This window comes from Anser brachyrhynchus, assembly GCF_964034855.1.
Source record: "Anser brachyrhynchus genome assembly, chromosome: 2".
Lineage (NCBI taxonomy): Eukaryota > Metazoa > Chordata > Aves > Anseriformes > Anatidae > Anser > Anser brachyrhynchus.
The window spans coordinates 82,370,204-82,393,340 of NC_137695.1; the positions used below are offsets into that span (position 1 = coordinate 82,370,204).

The window sequence follows — 23,137 nt, forward strand, 5'->3', positions numbered from 1 at the left end:
TTCATAGCAGGATATTTTAGCATCACCACCTTGAAAATCAGATTTCTTAAATCATCTTTGTGCCCTTATACCTCATCCTTCCATGCTCTCTGTCATGTGGAGCCTCCTGTAAATCATGTTACAAGATGTTGTGTCTAGCAAGTATAGCAAGTGTATAGCAAGTATAGCAAACGTATAGTTTAACTTCTTAAGCATACTGATAGAGCTTGATTTTTCTTTTCCTTATTCTGATTCAGAAAATGATTCAAGAAGTGATGCACTCTCTGGTGAAACTTATCCGTGGAGCTTTGCTTCCATTCAGTCTCAGAGAAGGAGAATCAAGACAGTATGGTGGCTGGGAGATGAAAACTGAACTTTCTGGCCAGTGGCTAACACATGTCATACAGACAGTAAGGTAAATGGAGCAGTTGACCTACAATATGATGCTATTCCTGGAATGCGTGTGTTTTAACACAAATTATTTTGTTTGTTTCATTAAATACTCTGAGTACTGAGAATGTTAATGCTTTCAAAAATATGATCATGAAAAATTGCTTAGGGCAGATTTAGGATTCTATAATCAAGTTTAATTCGTAATGTCGCATGATACGTTCTTATTACAAATGATATATTATATTCATTTTTTCGTAGACCACCTTAGGAAAGGGTTGAATAAATGATTTGCATGGCACAGCATAGATGCTCCATGAATGAAATGGGATTTGATTCTTCAGGGTAAAATTAGGTAGGCAGCTTTGCAATTATCAGCTTCATTTACTACATATCTTCCCATCTCTGCCAAAATAGATAAAAATAACATGCCTCTCAGTATAGTATCATTCTCAAATCACAATTTGCTTTCACAGTTGTCTTATGAAAGGTGATGCTTCTGCTTATAATGTTATTCTGCTTATAATTATGTTTGTTTATAAACTTAGTGAAGTGCACGCCATCAATTACAAAATGTCTCAATAAATACATGGAATTTGCTTCCATTTGTCCATGGAGGGTATATGCATCATCATTATCTTTTGGAAATTCAAGTAATAACCTGGATTTGATACCATACTTCTTACTTGCAGTTTTCAAAGTAAATAACAAGCAAAACACAGGTGATGAAGAGAAATCGTGTAGTTAACTCTTACTCATATGTTAATTCACATGTAGTTAACTCCTACTACAGATAGAGCTAACAATGATATGCACCTGTTGTTAAGTCTGTTTAACACTTTCCAGAAGTCTGTTGTCAGTTACATTATCTGAATTTCACGTGGATTTTTTTTTTTGGTTGAAGTTTCTTACTCTGGCTGAAAAGCTTACAAGCTTTATGGAAAGCTTACAATTTAAGAAGGAATGGACTTGGCATTTGATGAAAAATACATAAAGGGGTGAGGGAACAGGCTTCAGCACGCGTGTTGCCCCTTTATGAGAAGTAATTCAATTTCACTCAAATTATAAAAATCTAGGATTTACCACTTGCACTGGCTTGGCAATTTGACCAACAGATTGTCTGAAGGTTGGTTGTGTGTCAGAGTCCTGCCATCTGAGATATGATCCAGTATAAGATTTTAAGATACGTGAAGACTCTTTTCCAGGTATTCTTGTCATGCTTTCTGGCTACTGCCCTGGTAATGAGTACCAGAACTGAAATCTGGGAAACTCTTTTCACCAAGTCATGTTGTTAATGCCTGTTCCGGCTCTTGGCAGGAGTGAGCTAGGGTTTAATGCAAAGCAGTCAAAAGTAGAGAAGAGGGGCAATCTGGAGAAGGGGGATTGAACATACCACAGTATGGTACCAATCAGTGATGACCAAATCTTGAATTTTTGCAAGTACTGCAGGTCTTCTTTTCAAGCTCCTGCATTCTTTGACAATCTAATTAATTCTTGCGACTCTCACCAACAAAGAAGTTGGACTGCTCTCATTAATAGTCTATACATTACATATAAACTTTACTTGTTGCAAAGTTATATGATGACTTAGGTCTTATTTTTGTAATTCCCAACATCTAGTCATCAAGAAGCACATGATGGGATCAGTCATTTCCAGAATTAGTGCTTGTATCTTAATTTTTCTGTTCGTTTATATACATCAAACAGCTTAAAGTGGGGTGGTTACATGCTTTTTTGCCTTGTATCCCGCTCTGTCATTGCCCGGTGTAAGAAGTAGGTTCCAAAGGATAAATGAGAGCTCTGCAATAAAGTGAAGCCATGGCCTGCAAGACTTTGGCCTCATCGTAGGGATTAGAAAGGTGTGTATGTTAGGATGAGTTGTATGAGGAAAAGGGAGTTGTGAAAGCTGTGCGCTCCTTTGGGAATGGAATCGACTCCAAGTACAGGACTTTTATGCAGTCTGAAGTCACTTAAATTTCTCACAGATTGCTGTTTACATCCTGTGTTTTCTGGATGACTGAGATAATGCAGATTTATGTAATCTATTGATTCAGCAGTTATGCTGAGCTGATAGCAGTCAGGATCTGAATAACATTTTTGGAGTTAAAACTGTGGAGTTGGAATGCAGTTAGCAATTAATGGTGGTGTTTTTATGGATTATGACCAACACCAGGAGTAAAAAAATGGAGTTAGCAGGTGGATGGCTGAAAATGTTCCACTTATTACTCGAACATACTTGTTTGTGCCTTCCTACTGCTGTTCTTTGACAATTTCTGGTACCTGTGCTTTGCTAAGTATGAGCAGTACAGGAAACAGCAATGGCTGTATTTGTATTGTCCTTGCTTATGTATTCAAGAGATGGAAACAAGCAGTAAACCTCACTTTGTGCCCCTAACTAAAGTCTGAATAACAACAGTCTTTTTAGTCAAAAGCTGAAATGAAATTCCTTCTAAGCAGCTATTGTGTTGCTGTTTCTAAAGGGGAAAATGGAAATGAATCTTTCCATCCTCTGCTACAAAACTTGGTGATTGAGCCCAATCCCGGTTCAGAACAAAACAGTCAACAAATTCATTCTTTGCTCAGCAGTAGCTGTACTTTTGGTCCCTTAAATGTGTGTACCATTGTAATCTGACACATAACCTTTTATTGCACCTTGTTGTTTAATACAGATAGATGATGCCTCAGAAACCCAGTTGTGGACCTAGGATTTGATCTAGATGTTCATATAAACAGAGCAAAAGAGCTACCTCTGCTCTAAAAGGATTATTTTTAGATTGTAGAATAAGATGGATGCAGGAAAGTGGGTGGGAAAGTGCAAGAGAACAGTGGGAAAAGTAGGCATCTTCCTATGATGAAATTATTGTAACATTACAGAAAAAAAATCTGTATTTGCATGCTTCTGAATTAAGCAAATAAGTAAACTTTTCTTCGGGGTAACCAGTTTTCAAAGACTTACTATGGATGGAGCTACTGTATTCACATACACAGAAGATCTTACAAAAATTCAATGTAGTTTATCTGCTAAAAAACTTACACAGATTTAAACTTCAGTTTATTATTATTATTATTATTTATTATTTATTCTTTTCAGGCTTAGTTCTGAGTCTCTTACTGCACTTGAGATACCCAATGATATGCTTCAGATCATTCAGGATCTTATTTTGGATCTTCGTGTGCGTTGCATTATAGTGACCTTACAACATACAGCTGAAGGTAATAAAAGGCTGCAGATCGTTCTTTTTTTTCTTTTTTCTTTTTTTCCCCCTTTTTTTTTTTTTCCTCTCATTTCTCTCCTCACCTCTCTTTTCCTCTCTTTCCTCTCCAATTATGTCAAACCATGTTCTGGATGATAATGATGTTTGTTAAAGATATTGAAGGGGCAGTGGACTCCTCTAAGTTCTGTAATATATCTCACAAGAATTACTGAAACATGTCATGCATGATTCAGAGAACATTCTGCATTCTGAATCTTTTCTTCCCTTAATCTAATGGATAGAGCAGTTTAGATCCATCTCCTCTTGGTTGAGACAGTGATTTATCTCATCACATAGCTTTTCTTTTTTGAGTTCTTCTGTGAAGTGAAGAATTAAATCAGCAATGCCCCTCACACCGAAATCCCCAACCCTCCACCCCATGTCCCCGGAAATGCCAACAACCCTTTATGGAATATTTTAGTTGTGTGTTTTGTTTTGTTTTGTTTTTCCAAGGCCTTTTGCTAACATTGTTATCCTTGTGCCTCCATCTGTGTACATAGCTTTTCCCATAAATGTCTGGATTGTAAAGGCCAATAGCATGTTCTCTAAACCTAATGTGATTCCATGTGCATCAGAGGCCATTCATCTTACTATATCCTGAAACTTGAATTTGAATGAAGTAAATCTTCCAGAAATAATTCTCCCTCTTAAAAATCAGGGAAGATCAATAGTTCTGTTTTTTCCCAAAAAGACTAATTGCTCTCAATATAAAAAAAAAAAAGTGCCTTTTAAAAAAATCTTTCAATTGAATCATTTTTTAATCTTTGATATGATTCATCATTATTTTGTGGGCTGACATGAAGCTAAGTATTTTACTCAAACCTTAAGTGTGTTAAATGTAGGTGGCTACATTAATTAAGCAAGTTTTTAAACTTTCATTGACAACAAATGACGGTCTCTATTGTTTATTTAATATAATGTTGATATGAATTATCTTCTTGTCTATTAATTCTTTGATTAAATCCCACTTCAGCATTAACATTAGTTTTCATGCATTAATATCAAGTTTGTTGGCCATACAAGTACACAGATTGTCTTGTCTCTTTAAAACTCTGTACGGAAAGTATTCACCACAGCTTTTGCTTGAAATACGAAGAAATCAGTTCTCTATAGTCTTTATCCACCTAGCTTCCCCAGTGTGGTCCAGAGAACTCAGATATGTGATTAATCATGAAGCTCTAAGTCAAAAAGCCTGTTGTCTTACTAGTGTTGCCTACATATTGCATCATCACAATAGCCCAGTCCTTTGTTCAGATACAGTATTTCTGTTTATGTCCTGATTGCTGGCCACATAAGTTCAGTGGAGGAAAAATTCTAGTGGTAGTCTCTAACTTAGATTTTTGATAAAGCAGATTCACCAGTCTGTGTAGGAATGATTCTCTGTTTGGTCTGAACATCTTTATTCATCCTTCTGTGTCTTGAATTGAAAGAGATCAGAACCCTTAACATTTGGTATTTTATATTGGCTGGCTAATGCATCTTTTTTTTTATCTAGCTAATTATAACTGCCTTTCTTGATTGCTTCTTATATTCCCTGTTAGTGAAGCAGTCCTATGCATTTGCCAGAGCATCAACCAGAGAAAGAGTAAAGATACCTGCCTCTATTACAACTTTCATATCATATTGTTGCACTGTGTGCCTTATCTATGGGTGCCTTTTTTGTTCTTTACCAGCCCAAGCAAAATTGCTTATGTTAAGTGTGTTTAGATCATTTTTCTGGACAGGACTGGATTAATTGGGCCCTTGAGGAAACTGTTGTCTTTAGGGAACCAGCAAAAGAACAATTAATGGATATTCTCATGGAGCTATGTAAATGGATCTCAAACATATTTATATCTGTATTATATTAGTGAAAGGGGTTCCCCCTGGACTTGAATCCCCCTCTATAATCTCTCTGAAATGTGAGCTGCGTAGACTGCTACTGTAAAGCTCAGTCTCATCTCTTACTACACGTTGTAAGTTGGTAGAGGCATTCCGATCAGTTAAAATTTTTAATAGAGCACACTACCATTAGCTATTTAAATAGGACAAATCTGCCCACACACAGGTTTTTCTTGTTGTCTTCAGATAAATGCAGTGTACTCATGCTGGCCCTGAGAAGCAATTTCTGTTCTTTCCCTCTTATGCATGATCACTGGTCATAAAGGTCATGAGAGCCAGATTATGTGAATGCCAGACCAGACAGGGGGTTTACATCAATGTATTTGACTGGAATTTGGTGAAGGGTTTCAGTGAAATTAGTTTTTTGGGTTTTATTTGTTTAGATTTTTTTTTGGTTTGGTTTGGTTTGTTTGTTTGTTTGTTTTTGTATTTGTGCTAGCTCAGAACAGGTTGCAAAATGAACGGCCACAAAAACATGTAAAGGCTGACCAGCATGATCTAAAGCCCTGCAAGAATATCAATTCAATAAGAGCTTTGCTAAATAGGGAAATGAACAGAGTATTTATTCTGTGCAGTCCCTTAATACCTTTTATTGTCACTGAGACTGTTTCCATGGGATGTAGAATTGCAGGGTATGACACCGTGCTCAAGCTTCTTCATCTAGCTCATTAGAGCACCAAGAGTAGTGTAGATACCATTCAGCATGCATTAGTTACCCTTTTTGCTTGGGCTTGGGGGAGAAATTCACCAAAATCATTTCCCATTTAAAAGGGAGTTTCATGATATACAGACAGTTCTGAAGAACAATTTATGTGAGAGAATGTATGCCAAAGCCCCCATGAACTACACACAGTTCATCTCATTCATGTTTGTAAATCAATTAAGAAAAAAAAAAAAAGTGTTGCTAAATTAATGCATCCACAGAGGAATTTTGTTCACAGAACAAGAGTTTTGGATTCACATCCTGTCTTAGCTCCTCTTAGCTTTAGTAAGCCTGTAGAAATTGAAACCTTTTGGGTAGTAGAAGATAGTTTTTTGCATATGCTTTCATGCATTTTCATGAATGGTCAATATCATGAATAGCCTTCTTTATAGTTATTAATTATGAATTATATGCTGTCCTTTTTATCTTTGCTAAAATACTAAGCAGTTGGTCTTTCATTTTTAATTAAGAGCTGGAATATAATAGGTTATAGCAACTTCAGTTCTTAAATGAAGTATTTTATATTCTGATTAAAAACTTAGAAAATAAAAAATAAACCCAGAGCCTTGACAATATTCCTTTAATTTTAAGCTTTCCAGTAAAAGGTGGGCTTCATGCAACTCTTGCCATGTATCACAGATAAGCTTCTCTGTGTGGTGTCACCAGCATACCATGTACGTGTTCCGTTCTTAGTCATTTGAGAAGGCTGAAAGCTTTGAAGCTTTTAGTGCTATTTGCTTGTATGTCTAGTCATTGCAGTCCCAATGTCTGTGGTTTATCTTTTCAAGTTCAAGGAGTTTTTAATAATGAAAATGAATACCTCTTTTTTTTTTCTTTTTTTTTTTTTTCTGTCTTACAGATATAAAGAGGCTAGCTGAAAAGGAAGACTGGGTTGTTGACAATGAAGGTTTGACATCGTTGGTGGGTATACTTGTGTGTTACAGGCACTGTCTTTGGATTTTTCTTTTTAAGAAGTGCAAATAAACTGGTTTGTATGTTCTCCAGAGAAATTGAATTAGTTTGGACTTTGTCTATGTGTGTGCATACTGGTGTCTACAGTTTTATTAAAATACGAAAATATAGGTAGATTAAAAATCCAAAATTTTTTATTGGTATAGTTACTTAGGGCTTTCTTAACAGATCCCATCACAAAACACAACATTATTTTTTTGTCTTTACCAAAACATTTATTTGTACTTCTTAAATTGTTCTGTCTGAAGTAATTTTAACATTAAGTGATAATTGTACTACTAGGTAGCAGTATCTAAAGTGCAAAAGAAATTGTGAACTTAGTAGTAAGATAAAATAGCTTCTTAACTGTGCTAGGATTATCACAGAGGAAGTTATTTTGAGATAAATGTTCAATATTGACATGTGACCAACAAAATGAAAGCTGCATTTTCATATCCTAGTACTTCGTTTCTTCCACAGGTGGCATGAATAGGGAACACAGCTTGGTCTTAAGTCTGTGTGATGGATAAGTTTCATGTCTTTCTAAAGCAGCCCTTTCTCACGTGGGAGTAGTTCTAACATAAAAAGAATGCTTTCTAACATTACTTATTACGACAGATGTTTTCAGAGGTGGAGGTATGACTTAAGTTCTTTGATGCCTATAATCTAATCAGTTACCATTAACATGGAGATTTTGCCACTTCACCTATTGAACAGTATCAGTATTTCTTCTCATACTGATCGTAAATAACTCTGTGCATGCAAGGTTCATATTGAAAAACTCCTTGAGTGACCTCCATTTTCTGTGAGTGAAACTTAGGATCAAAATGGATAAAACTTTGCAGCTCTAGGGTGAGCAGTCCAATGGAACTACTTATTTGTGAAACTGCCCAAAACCAAATGGCCACCACTAATGGAATAAAATGGTTCTTTCAGAAATTGCTTTCTACATAAGTACAGTTTCTTTTCATTTCTGTGTATTTTATACATGTTAAAAAAAAAAAAGAAAAAAGAAAGAAAAAAACATACCTTAGTAACTCTTACCTTATGAAACCTTGCATTTTAATATTTTTAAGGAACTAACTTGCATTTTCTTTCCCAGGATTTTAAGTAGGCTTCCAGAATGAGGTCTCTATTTATAATATTCCATTTTAAAAAATCAATGCAGTATATTCCAGTTAACGATGAATTAGAATATATGCTCTGAAATATATTAAACATAGATAAAGCACTTCTGTTTTTTTTTCCTATCCAGCCTCTTCTGTTCATTGACTTATGGGGGAATACTAATTTTTTAAAAAGTATAAATAAAAGGTTTGTAAATCTGTGCCATGTATCGAGAGACAAGAATTGGGAATAAAGATCTGTAGCATGACTTTCTGCCTTAAGTAGGGTTATTCAAATGTGTCAGAATAATTACTGCTGACCTTTAGTATGATTTTTGCTGAGATAAACAATAATAGCTTTAATTGTTAAGCAACTTATTTTAGGGATAGTTTACCGAAGTAAAGAATTTTTTTTGAGGTCACAAGTTCAGTTCACATCAAAATGCTTCATAACTTAGTAGGCATACTACCATGGAATTGGTCTGTAGCTGAATAAATAGGTCACTTATCTGTTATAACGAGAAATTGAACTGAAAAGCAACTAATTTAGGAGATTGCCTACACACAAACAACAAATGGCTTGAAACCAAATTCGGATAAACTAGTGAGATGCTTTCTGGAAATAAACAGTAGTGAGTAATGGCTAAAACACAGCAAGCACGTTGTAGGTGTGACTTAAAAACAATCTGCGAAAGCAGAAAGGGCCTGTGGGAGGGAGAATTGCTTTGTATATATTATCTAAGGGAATGCTCCACCGCCTTTTTTAGTTTTTCTTATTTGCTTCTATAAATATGTTTGAAGTTGAGTAGGAGGGCATGAAGCAGTCACAACATACATACTGTAGGAAGGAGTGTTGTTGGGCAATTCGGGTATTATAACCAGATTTATAGCTTTTGGTCTTGGTTTCAGTTACTATTGACTTGGGCAAGTCCCTTAACATTTCTGTTTCTCACTTTATTCATCTGCAAAATGGAGGGGGGAGAAAAGATCTACTGCAAAAGCTTCTGTTACTTTATGCTTTGTCTGTATCTTTACAGCATCTTTGTTAACAAGTGCTTAACAACCTTTTGTGTATTTAGAAGTCACCCATGAATTCCTTGTGTACGTTTTCATAGATTCCCCCTTTTGAGGCAGTGGTTGAGACATGCCAGATCTCATTGGTGGCAGTTGATTATGTTTTGTCATAGTGAGATTAGCTGCCTACTGAAGTAGAGTTCATTGTGGTAATATTGTAATAAAAAATAACGAGCATAAACAAGGGCCACGCAGTGTCTTTGGAGATACCTTCGGCTTAAGACAGAAACTGTATTTTAAGTAGGTAGGAAATACTGGTTAATAATAACCCCTTTAACATTCATATTCCAGGTAAGAGATACAGTAAGACAGAGAACCAGCTTTCCTCAGTTTCATAATACGCAAAGGATAATGTATCTGAATGGCTTTCTTCTCCTAAAGTGTGGTGTTTTATGATACAGAAACAAAATATAACAGCAGCACTTTACTGCTGTTCTTTTTCTTCTGAGCCAATCCAAAAATAATAGATAGTCTGAGTGGCCCTTCCTTCATGCTTTTCAGGTTGCCGTACAGGCGTCACACTCGTATTCCACATCCACCCCAGCATTTACAGAGATACAGATTACTCCTAAGCATTAAGTGGGTGACATGTCATAAACTATTTACTGGTTTAAAAAACAGAAAAACACAGATTTACATGGCTTAGCTTTTTCATCCGTCTCTCTGACCCATATCCAAATGAATGATGTCCCTCTTTCATAGAACAGTGACACCTCTCTGCATTGTACAACAGCTTCCTGCCTAATACCAAGCCGGCAGTCTCAGAGAAAAAAAGTGACTTTAACAGGGAAGAGAGAAAGATGAGGAAAAACTGACTAATGACTCTGATGCGGTGAACTCATTTGCACTTTCATAGTGAAATTGGTACATGCATCAAGACATTCATGCTTCAGGTTTGGAAACCCTAGAGGTTTAAAAAAAAAATAGTCCCCCAAACCAGTCTTTATTTTTCCTCCATGTGAAAGCAATTTCAGTCCACTTTTCTTAGAAATATTTTGCTGAAATTAAATGCAGAAATAACAGATATCCAAGGTGAAATTATTTCCCAACTTAGATCAAGGAGATGTGTCATAGGCCTCTATAATGTAATGTATATGCTACCACAAAAAAAATGCCATAAAATTCTTTCATGACCCTCCCAGAGGAGGCTATTCAGTGGATAAGTGTCTCAGAGAAAAATGCTCATTATCTATTGTAATAGTTTTGTAGATAATAACATCATTTCAAAAGTATCTTCTAGTAATATATGAATTGTGATTTTCTCCTTATCCCAAATAAAGAGTTTGCCATATGGAATGGAATTTTTATACATTTGCTTGTGTAGTATTTATTTTACATGGAATGCTTATCTGGAAGCTAAAGAGTCATTTGCCTTTCAGCCATCCCAGTTTGAACAGTGCATTATCCATTCCTTGCAATCTCTAAAAATTGTGCTGGACTGCAAACCTGGAGAGGCCAGTGTAAGTTTTGATTTATACTTCAAATTTCCTTCTTTTTATGTAAATTACTATTACATGTCAGAACAAGAACTTTCAAAGAATGATACAGGATTCTAACTTCTCCTTTTTTTTTCTTTTTAACTTGCACCCTTTTCACTGCTGCTAGCTTTTTATTGTTATCATTTGTATTTCATTTAATTTTCTTCAGTTAAGGTTAATTGTATGTATATGGGGCAGATGGACATATATTTAAATTTTTGAAGCTGTTCTTTTAGAAAAAGGCTACTAATGTACTTTTCAGATTGCCATAGATGTGACATATATATATATATATACACACACACATGTATGCATATGTATATATGTATACGTATATATTTATTCCCAGGAGTTTCTCTTAACTCAATATTGCATCGGAACTACTAGTAGAACATTAATTCAGCTTTTTACTTCTGCAAACTTTATTCTAAATCAGGAGTCTTGCCTATCCACATCCACTTTGTTTATTGAGGCCATGATTAAATATGATACTGATATCTTCTTTCAGGTTTCCTCAGTGATCTGAGAAAGTTTAATACTTTTCCAAAGCCCCTTGCGCCCTTCTGTATGGGTATTGTTTCTGTCTCCTTCCTTATTTCATTGTTCATGACTAGCTTGTCCAGTTTCTTAATGAACATTATTCATAAGAATGTGCTGTGCATGGTGAATCCTTCTTGTTAGGGTGCAGAGATCTTTGAATATCCTAGGTTTAGCTGCAATTCTATTATCCGACAGCGGTACGCATCACGTGTGCTAGTTACTAGGACTTCCTTGCCTTTAGTGTTTTAACACCTCATGCTGGTCAAGCTGCTTATTTGGACTTACATACTTTCTCCCCATTTTTAGGGTGGGGAAAAATTGAAATTGATCTGTGAGAAAGCATTGTGTCCCAGCAGTCATTCACATAAGCGTGTTGTCTCTGAAGGGACAGATTACTTGGGCCTTCTTTGAGAATTAAGCTTTGTGAAGCTGTTCCATTTATATAATGTGCTTACATCTTCAGGTGTTCCAGCAACAGAAAACACAGGAGGATGTGTGCCAGCTAAGCATTGGGATCATGCAGGTAACTCAAATGTTTTGAGATATGAAATTGTGAATGCAAGCGAATAACAAAAAAGTGTGCTTTGCATCCTTCCCAACTTCCAAAGGGTAGCTTAAGTTGATGACAATACCTTAAGTGGATGACGACATGTTGTTCCTCTAATACACTCTGGGATCATGCCAAATGTTTGACTTGAGAAGTATGTAGACGTTCCTAGCTGAATTTGATGATATCAAATCCTGAGTGTGTGGGTTATTGACGCGTTCTAGTATTTTACTGAACCACCATCACTGTGATCGAGATACTTCCTGAGCTGATGTCAACTAGCATTGATATACTACCATAAAAGAAGCAATGCTGATTTTCATCAGCTGAGGATCTAGATTCTTTTTTTTTGTTTTTGGAAACCAATATTCTTCATAGTAAAATTTGGTATTTTAAAACCATATATATTTGAAATCAAGTAATAGCATGCTTTAGGCTTCCAAAACATTTTTATAGCATTCTTAGATAAGAAATCTTGAGCAAAAGCAAAAACTGGATTTTAGTGATGCTTCTGTGATGTTTACTTAAATGCAACTCTTCAGATTGAACACGAAAATTAGCAGTGCCTTCTTTGCAAATCATATATTTTTACCATCATATGATTTTAGCCATGCCTGATGAAAATCACATAGCAGGATGAAAACCACCTATTTTTTTGCCACAAGTAAAGAGTGTGATGCATATAAAATTAAAAATAGATATTTAAAATGTTTAACAACTCTACTAATGCATATGAGGTTTAAGACAGTGAAAGGTGATGATGATTGTTCTGCTTCTATTGACTGTGGTAAAAGTGAATTTAAGATTATTTTTCAGTTCTGACAGAAAATATAGATATTACTTTGTTTCCTAGGTTTTCATAGACTGTTTGGAACAATTGAGTACCAAACCTGATGGTGACATAGATACAGCACAGTAAGTAAAATAAACATGACACAATTGTAGTATTCTGAAATTGTGGGTGCAGGTCTCACATTTTGGTCGTGGTGGTGACTTTATCCCTCTGGTGTTACGTATTTTATATTAATACTTTTGCCTCTGGCTAGTGTTGCTTTGAAATACAGTTAGATACTTTTTATGCTAAAAATTGAGTGATGTAAAGTAATAAATATTGTACAAGATAATTAATATGGTATTCGTTATGCCATTTTTTTTCAGTGACAGGCTTTGTAGTATGCTGTAGAAGCAAGTATGTTGTTTTTTACATGATCTGACATGGAATGAATTATCCTTGTCACTAAGTAATATCCACTCATAGAGAAGTAGCCACTGCCTTTTTTTTTCTTCCCTTCTATTTCGACTAGATATTAGTATTTCTGCTAAATTCTTGAAAGGTTGTTCTATAATTGCTCACGAGCCACTTAGTTTGGAGACCAAAGCAGTCAGAATAGCCTGAGTTTTCAGAGCACAAATAATTTTTCTGAAATGTTAGAGAGTTGGCAAATACTACTACCCGCAATATGCATTAGAATGAGGCCGATTAACTGTGTTCCTAATACTATTTTTATTTGCTATTTGGATGACTCTGATGGCTAGATAGGTGTAAAAATAGAGCAGAATCTGCGGCAAACCAGAGAACTTGAAGACATTGAAAATGCTTTAAAGAAAGATCTGCGGTACTGTCTGTCCACAAAGCTCTTGCAGGCTTTCTGGACATCATAATGTGGGCTACTTTATTATCTTGTGTGAGGCAGGGGGTAATGGTGGGGTGTTTACACAAAATTCTAGTCTTTTGTTCCAACTGTTTATTTGAACTCATTATTCATGTATCAAATAGCCAAAATCACTATGCTACTCACAATTTAACCAATATTCCCAGTCTTTCAGTTGATGTTTCATCTCCAGATTTGTTTGGAAGCATTCATGAGGACTCGAGTCTTTCTTCAGTAAGTTTGACTTCCGTTTTTAAAAGCTGACATGAAACTTAATAATTCTCAAAGTTCCAGTAATACGGTGTTTTTATTCTTTTTTTCTTTTTTTTTAATTAATCGTTTCAGATGTTGGGGGGTTCTTTTTTAGAGAGAAAGTCTCTATTATAGAGGCATTTTCTAATATATACATTAAGAAATATATATACAAGAGTGTAAGGTTAGAAGGCTTGAACATAAGGGTACTTTTAAAAGCACTGTGTATGATATCTTAGTATACTATCTTAAAGTAAGTAGTGAAGACAATTTTTGAAACCAGGCCGTCCTCAGAAACTAAAATGGCATCATTGAAATCCGCGAAAATAGCACTGGCATTAAAACAGCTGACGATTTAACTTTTGACTTATTACCATGTTTTAAATGCTAAGAACTGGTCTGGTTATTAGTTATTTTTAAAAATACATAGAGATACAGATAGGCAGTAATGTAGTTTTTCCCAAAAAGCTTACATTGCTGAGTGTAAGTATTTATTATTTCTGTAACTTGTTTGTTTGTTGTGGCTGTTTTAAGAAATTGAAAAATTGTACTTTCACTTTGCTTAATATAATTTTTTCTAGAGGGAAAAAAAAAAATTCTGATGGAAAAAAATGTCGTTGTTCCCTGAAAGAAACCTAGTAAGAAGCTCTTTTGAGGTTAATGTTACTTGGTGCAGGTTTAAATGTTGTCAGAATCCTGGCATTTCCTCATTTACAAGAGCAGAGCAATGATCATTCCCACTACAATAAACAATCACAGGTTGCAAAATCCAAAAAATGTCTGAATTGCAGACTGTACTGATTTATAGTTTCTATCTTTCATTCTTACAACACATGGATTTTGATATTGATTGTTGACAAAATAATTTCTTGTGGTCGTTCCGGCCTTCCTGCCACATGTCATGGGTATGACCATTTTAAGTTTTAAAAAAAAATCAATAATTTTTGGACAAGATTTGATTTCCAAGGGATCATATTTATTTTCTTCTGTAAATCACAGAACACTGTCATTTCTGTTACGGTTGAGTAACAAGAACAGAAAAAGTGAGTGACCACTCTAAGATTTGTCACTATTTGTAAAATGCTTATTTTTTAATATTATATATACCAACAGATGAGCGTTTAAAGTAGTAGGCAACTGCATATCTCAGTACCAGTCATCATATTGCTAGAAGACAAAACTGTCAGGAATTTTTCTGAGTCTGAAAGTCAACATCATTTTTAATCAGATCTCGACTATGATTATGCTGATTTCGTTGCCAAATAATTCTGTTTGCAAAATATTTGCCATTGTTGATTCTGAACTCCCATCTGAGGTTGAAAATATTTTTCCATTAGTGGAAAGAAAGGGGAAGAGGGGAAAACAAATCTGTTAAAGTAGTTCTATCTCTTTGGTTGTCTCCTCTTTGGAAACTATACCTTGTTGCACCAAGGTCAGGGAAAAGCAATTCTAATATCTCAACTCCAGAGTGTATTTGATCTTCTTGTAATAATAATTAAAAAAAAAAAAAGTCATAGAAGAACAGAGATAAGTTACAACCATCTAGAATTTTTCAAATTTCATCAGGTACTTCAGAACTTTCTGGTATTTTAGAATGGGTGGGTATATTTGTGCCATACCTGTTTTGTTTCTCTTGTTTTAGCAAGCTTCATGTAAAGGTGAAGATGATCTTCAATTACATTTTATGATGGTCATAATTCTTAGCATATTTCTTGAAACAAAGTAAAAGCCAGAAACAGCTTCCTGGAAAATTGTCCAAACCTAATTTTTGTACAGAAATCTTAACCACAGTTCTGTATTAGTCACAGTTATTCCAGTGAATGCTCCAGATCCTATAAGAAAAAGCATAGATGTTCAGTCATCATGCCTTGTATTTACTCAGTTTTACTCACAAAAATATTACTAAACTCTGTTTATATATCAGCATGTCTATCACACACAGAGTCAATAAGATAGTACTCGTTTAGTCGTGCTAAAATTTTGGTCATGCTGATACTTCTGTTTTTTGTTGTTTTTTTTTGTTTGTTTTTTTTGTTGTTGTTGTTTTTTCTAATTGTTATACTCTTTCTCTTTTACAACAATTTTTTAGGAACAAAGAGTTTTAATTGCACTCAGTAACTGCCGCTATCTGGAACGTCATACCTTCCTAAATATAGCTGAACATTTTGAGAAACATGGCTTTCAAGGTGTTGAAAAAATAACTCAAGTAAGTGAGGACACTGGAATGAAGTGTCATTGCTTGAAGGAAATAGTTTGTACTTGTTTTATTTTCTGTGGGAATTAAGTGCAAGTGTTTAAATGACTCTTGAGTGAGCCTTCTACATATGAGTGGGACTCCAAACATCAGTTATTTCATGGACACAACAATAATGGTGATATGGTTGTATGCATTCTTATAAGGCTTAGGTAGCTAGTGTAGAAAATATGACTTCTTATTCAAGATTTGTATGTTCACGGGCAAAGCTTATCAGATTTCTCAGTAAAGCTGTTTAATGTCACTGTGTTTTCTTAATGCAGAGAATAAAAGATCATTATCTCAGAAATACACTTGATAAATTATTTCATCTGGCAATCTGCATTACTGATAGCTGTTGTTCATAAACTAGTTCAGGTTTTTTGTTGTGTTTTTGTGCGTGTTTTTTTTTCTTTTTCAAAGAACGAAAATGTCAAAGTGGGCGGCAGTAGCTGTCTCATTTTCCTGCCTTTTTGTAAAGATTAATCATTTTTTATGAGAAATGTTGTGACTTAATCCTTAGGACCATAAAGTTGGTGTATTTCCAGAAACATTTGTTGATTGGAAGTAAAATGTTATCTCTTCCAGTACAGAGTAAAATATTTCACTTGAACTGATGTTTCTACTATATAGTACATCCCTAGTCCTCTTCTGTCTGAATGTTTGAATTTTTGTGGCTGAAGTTATTTTGAATAACATTTAAGTGTGGCAGATATGATTTGTATTGATAATGCAGTGTATGAAATTACTCTGGATATCATCATTCTTTGATGCTGAGACAATCAAGAGTTGAGCTACAGTTAGTGTTGACAATATAGGCAAATGAGACGTGCTATATATTCAATACTCTGTCTTGTACAGCCATATCAGAGTATTGCCTTTAAATGTCTAGTAGGTTTACAAATAACAAAATTCAAATGATGTGATGAAGTCACAGATTAATTTCAAATTTATTTTAATCCTTGGAAAACAGGGACTGATGCAGTCCTGAATATCTGGTACAAATCAGCTGATAATCTGATAATCTAGCAGGATTTGGATAATCAAATAGTATCATCTTAAGATGGCAATTGTAGAAACCTTCATTAATTTTAAGAGAGGCTATAAGTTCACAGAGGTTTAGGAGGACTGGATGATTGTTTCAGTTTTTTTGTTATGTCACGTAGCTTTCTCTGTCTCTTAGTTTATTTAAGTATTTATTGGGTTAAACAAATACAGCAAGGAATTGGCATTTTTTTTGAAAAATAAGATTTGCTGTTATCTGGGGAGACTGAAACAAAACTATATACTTCATTTGTTAGCTTTGTAAATTGAATTTTAAAATGAACTTTGTATTTTATGTTGGTAAAAACTATTTGTTAGGTCGTGGGTTTTTTCCAATTAGGAGGGAAATCATTATTATGTCCATATTCTGGGAAAAGAAAAAAAAAGTAAAAAAAGTAAAGTAAAGTGATAACCAAGAAGATTTTCTTACATTCTACATATATATCTTTTTTTTTCACATGTGCAAATAACTAAGTTACATAAAAATGGCCAAATTTAACCCTCTGTTTTAGTGCATGCCATCTTTGCTCATACTTAGAACATTCACCAGTAATTTTATTTAATTTCTACATAGCTATTTTACAATTGCTCTTCCTCGGTGATTTTATCATCAGTTTATTCAGTTAGCAACTGGAATAAAATGTGTGCATCCCAAGATAGCTATCATAGCTTCTTGATTAAGCTTCTGAATATAATTGTCTCCAAAGTTCTGGTGTTCAGATTGTGCAGAGTAGTTACTAAGATAAAGGCTCACAATGGCTTTAATACAAAAATTGAAATTGAAATTCACAGCAGAAATATATCAATAAAAGAATTGTATATTTTTATAAAAATATATTTTATATTTTACTTCCCCTACTTCGGAGTCAGGAAAATGAGTATACACAATGGATGTTGTTGAGGACATCTCCTGCCCTTCACACCCCATCCAGGGCACAAAATAACATTCAGATGAATTGTTCTATCTTGTAATCTTTCCAGCGGCTGAAAAACAAGGTTGCCCACCATTATCTTAATTGTGCACTGAACTTGAAACAGGTTGAAGTGAACTAATGTAAAGAAAGAAAAAAAAAAAAAAAAAGAACCTGTAGTGAACATGCGTGTGCTCTTTTTATTGAGTGACTGCAGAAGTAGAAAGTGGCGTCATTTACTTCTAGAACACTTTGTTAAGGACAATCAAAGCAGTTCCACAGATCCTTTGAATGGTGCACGTTGATGGGAACTTCCCACTGAACTTGTGTCCTTCCACCCTTGACTCATACCTAAGCTGAAATAGTCTACGGATTCTTACTGACCTTAATCATAAGAAATTGGAGTGAAATATCTTTTGAAACTCATTCCAGGTTTGCATTTCTGCAGTTCTGCGTAAGGGGAAAATTAGGGTTTAGTGAGATTGCAGTACATTTTTGAATGTTTTCTTTTTCAAGTCTTAAGTGTCAACAGGCTGTGAGGTAGAAGAGGAAGTAGGAGAAGGTAGTCTTGATTCCTTGCTTGGGACCAAATTCTCAGTGCTTTATGAAAATCGTGTGCTCAGGATATATAGATCTTCTTGTGACATATTAGAGGAGGTTCCTCAGATAGAAAATCAGGAAAGTGGTGGTCACTGTTACTTCTGATCACCAACTTCACCACCCCAACTTTGCTGAACCTGGCAAATTCTTTGACCTCATTAATACCTCTGCTTTCCCATGCACTCGTGATCTCACTCCTGAAGGCTTATCTGTCTGTCTATTCCTGACTCAGAAATGGCAGTTTACTTTTCTCCTCACTTGGCAATATACAGGCGTGCCAGAGGAGAGCACAGTTTAGAAACATCCATGCAATGAAGAAGCTTTATCCTTAATTCTGCAGCTTGTAGCATTAAATGTTTTGTCTGTTTTTCACAGAGAAAAGAATGATAAGAAGTTGGTGTTCTTTTCTTTCTTTCTTCTTCTGAATTCCCAGTTTTGTCTAGAGCCCTGCTCTGCATCCTCATATTTACAACCCTGTTGTTTCTGCAAATTATCCTATTATATAAATCTGCTTTTTTTCCCTACTGGTTGAGGAAAATGAGCAGTAGTTTAAAAGCTTTACTTTTCTATTGCTTAAGCTCTTACGCATAAACATAAATACATTTAACCAGAACTCACATGACATTTTCAGTGTATTGTGTTTGCATTTAGCGTACTTTGCAGTACTAAGATATTGACTTTCTACTTTTAACATTTTATGATAAGGGTTGTGTTCCAGAATTGCTTTAGAAGCTGTAACTATAGAAGAGCAACTATGTTTAATAAAATAGGATTGTATGAAATCTAAAGCTGTTCATGTACAAACAAACAAATTGTACATATCCCTTTAGCTTTCAGTGTGGCTAAGTGTTGTGAAGTACTAAAAATTGCATTGAGAGCTGTTAAATAGAAAAATTCTGCAGGTGTTCGTGAGCTGCAGCTTATGCATCTGTTGTATGGAGATGCCTTGGAGTCGGGAAGTTCACATGTATGGTTTCAGAAGTCAGAGGCTCCTTAATGTATGCATTTTCAAGTACACAGCTGATAATGAGAAATTGTAACGCTACAGTTGGTAGATCTTAAGTATCCTAAGAAAATCTTCATGTTTTATGATGGAAATTATTATGGGCATATTTTAAAACATTGGCAAAATTCCGTTGTTTACGTGGTGGAAGATCAAGACGTCCGGACATGCAGAAGAAAATCATGCCAGTAGACAGTTATAGAATGATCTGCCTGCTTTGATATTTCTTGGACCTTTCCCAAAAATACTTGTTGCTGAGCACCATCGGGAAAAATTTTATAGTGGCTAGGATGGACAGAGAATATGGAATTTCCTGCTTTTTTTATATATGTAATTATGAACTGAAACGTGTAAGTAATTGCTACTCTTTACTGAAAATTAAAGATGATGTTCTAAGGTTTTTGCGTATGCAATTTAATTCATATAATTAATGACTATTTATGTTTTGATTGTTTTTAGGTTAGTATGGAATCCTTGAAAGAGCTGGATCAGAGACTGTTTGAAATGTACATTGAATCCAAGGCAGATCCTATAGTTGGGTCATTAGAACCTGGCATTTACGCAGGATATTTTGACTGGAAAGATTGTCTTGTTCCAGCAGGTAAATATCTGCTTATTAAACTCTGAAATTATTTTAACAGTGATTGATAGGAACTAAAATATACTGTACAATTAAAAACTTTTTTCTAGTCTGTTTTTAACTTTTGACAAGTTCTTATTATAAGTTTTTCTCACAGATTTTACTTATTTCCTAAATAATTTTTGAAATACCCCTGAATGATTAAAGCAGCTTTTATCATTGATAATCTATTTAATGCTTGTTTTTTGTGATTATTTTGCTTCATTGCTTATGTATAATAGAACTTATTATAAGAGACATCTTTGCTATTTTCTTATGAAATTCATTGAGATTGTTTGGAATTTTTTTCCAAAGAATCTGGCCACTTTGGTAATAGACATAATTACAGTTCTGAAAAGGTAAAATTATGAGCAAATGCATACTATAAAAGTAGTTCAGCAACAATTGTTAAACCATTGAAGAAGGGCAGGAATATGGTATTTAGAATGACTGAGATGTTAGTCATTTATTTAGGTGCTTTAAGAACCTCCATTTTAAGGAAGCATAATATGAATCTGATTTTTTCAGCACTGAATACTGTGCACGTTAACATTTAGGTCCTTTGAACATCATATTTGTCATTTCTAAAACTAATCCAGCTAAATCACCATATGAATGTCTAGCTAATACGAAGTTGAAATTAGTTTTAGTAACAGTACTTGGAATTTTGGAGGTGATCTGCTATTAATTTTCAATAAATCAATGATTGACATGACAATTTGTACTTTCTTGGTTTGATTGTTTCTCAGAGTTGTATATAGCAAGCTTAGTAGAAATTCTGTGGTACTTTGATAGGGAGGTAATTACAAGAAGCACACTTGTAATCTGTGAATCAAGAGCTGCAGTGCTTGCTCACTGGGCTGTAAATACGCAAAAAACGTAGGGTTTGTTACTTTTGAGAAAAATATCTCTTTGATCTTTCACTATTACTTTTGTGCTTGGAATATATGCTCTAATACAATATACAGCAGAAATAAATTTTCATCTTGTACATTTGAATTTATATATGAATAATGCATAATTTCTCATTGTGCTTGAAGTGTGTTTTTGCTTGACATGATTGTATTCCCACAAGCAAAGAAAAAGTTGTTGTGTCAGCTTTTTACGTGCTCAGTTCCCCATTCAGTGCATTGGGATCTACTTATGAGACTCACACTACCTTTAGGATTGTTTTGTAGTATTTTTTTCATTTAAAGAGAATACCGAACTTCTATTAGAGGTGTACCTTAGTCTGTTTATTTTCCAGTTCATTGTTGGTTTTACATACTTTATCTGCATCTTTTTCACAAAATTCAAAGTGAAGATGGTGTATATTAGCCTTCTCTGCATATCATAGTGTTGCACAACAGATGGCAATTTAAAGTAGTAAAAAAGTTTTTCTGTTAATCCACAAAGTAAAGGTGTTAAGAAGAACATGTAGTCACTTCTTTACAAACTTCACCTTGACGATCCATCTTTCAGATGGATAAATCCTGTCAGATGTACTGTATTGAATATTGTTATAGAAAGTGTGACTTCAGCTTCAGTTTGTCTGCCTTTCGCCATAATTGTATGATCTTTAAAATATGTGGGGATCTGAAGATAAAGTTAGTGACTGGGAAAGCCTTCCTTTTGGATGAGGTAAATGGACTTCATTATTGAAGAGGACTGGAAAAAAAAATTTAAACAGCAAGCATATAGCTGATTTTTACAATAAACTTTTAGTCACAAAATGAAATTGTACAGCAAGATTATATTTGAGAAAATTACCCTTATATAATCTAAAAGATGCAGTATGTTGCAGTACTGACATGCCATCTTTTTTTTTCCTTGAGAGGAAAATGAAAAAAGAAAAAAAAAAAAGAATTCATCTCTAAGTATAACATGAAAAGTATCGACATTATTAAACTAAAATAGCATACAGATGACTGGGAATGGGCATAACCAAATCGAGCATACAGTTCATTCAAGGACTTGTTAAAGGATCAACACATTGGTTTGGTGACGAAAAAAAAGTGCACGTACCTAGTGGAAGTTAGCATCTGTTCTTCAGTAGTCTTTATGGCTGCAAAACTTAAAAATTTGATTTGAGTCATTTGGCCGATTTAGATCTTGATTTTTGTAGCCTTGATTTTAAAAAAGGAAAGTGTTGATAGTGTTGGCAAGGCAAAACATTTAGCTGTCAGTTGTGTTCCTGAGTGGTGCTATAAATGGTATGTAGTATTGCATAGTCAAAGTTATTTGATGTTCATTAGTGGATACAACTATTCTTGATTGCCAAGCTGTGATAAGTTTGGGCTGAAGGTTTTTGTATGGTGTTACAGCATTAGCTTTCAAATATGCTCGTTGTAGGATGAGGGTAAGTTTTGACAGTAACAGTTCTGGTTTTAAAAGTAAGCAGTGGGAGAAGACATCAATTTGCCCATATTTAAAAGATAAGGTAAGAATGTCAGTAACTTCACTGTTATAGTCTGAAACTTTCAAGCATTCCATCTGGAGACTGAAAACTTGACCAGAGTTGGGGCCTATTGATGCCATGGATAAACCTTTTGCAAAGGACATTTTGGAAGAAATGTAACTATGAAAAATCTTAGGAATTGGTTAGGAATAACATTTAAGAATTTCCTGTTAATGAATTTTCTGTGCTGGTAATCCAGCCCACAACTTCAATCCTGCAACTGTTCTGAACAATTGTATTGGTCAAACACTAGCAAGTACTCTGTTCTTGATGCTCCCCCTGCTGTTACCTAGCAGAAGGAAGAAACTGGAAGTTTGAATTCAAGTGCAGAGGACCAAATCTGGATTATCTAGGAAGATAATGGGTTTGGGTAGATGGAATTGTTCATGGGGAGAATATAAAAGTGGATAGAAAGTAGGGTGGCTGAAGTGGAAGCAACAGAATGGAACAGAAAGATTGTGATAAAGACTGAGATCAATCAGG

At 34.7% G+C, this 23,137-nt stretch overlaps 1 protein-coding gene across 5 annotated transcripts in view; it reads left to right on the forward strand.

The window, feature by feature from the left end:
- EXOC2 (exocyst complex component 2) overlaps nucleotides 1–23,137 on the forward strand; it is a 131,958-nt gene that overhangs the window by 73,749 nt on the left and 35,072 nt on the right. For all 5 annotated transcript variants that reach the window (XM_080582254.1, XM_080582252.1, XM_080582253.1 and 2 more), the window contains 9 exons: nucleotides 237–394; nucleotides 3,461–3,582; nucleotides 7,067–7,128; nucleotides 10,718–10,798; nucleotides 11,820–11,879; nucleotides 12,757–12,818; nucleotides 13,723–13,789; nucleotides 15,897–16,013; nucleotides 20,058–20,199. In XM_080582254.1, coding sequence (XP_080438380.1) covers nucleotides 237–394; nucleotides 3,461–3,582; nucleotides 7,067–7,128; nucleotides 10,718–10,798; nucleotides 11,820–11,879; nucleotides 12,757–12,818; nucleotides 13,723–13,789; nucleotides 15,897–16,013; nucleotides 20,058–20,199 — 871 coding nt within the window. The remainder of the gene's footprint in view (nucleotides 1–236; nucleotides 395–3,460; nucleotides 3,583–7,066; nucleotides 7,129–10,717; nucleotides 10,799–11,819; nucleotides 11,880–12,756; nucleotides 12,819–13,722; nucleotides 13,790–15,896; nucleotides 16,014–20,057; nucleotides 20,200–23,137) is intronic.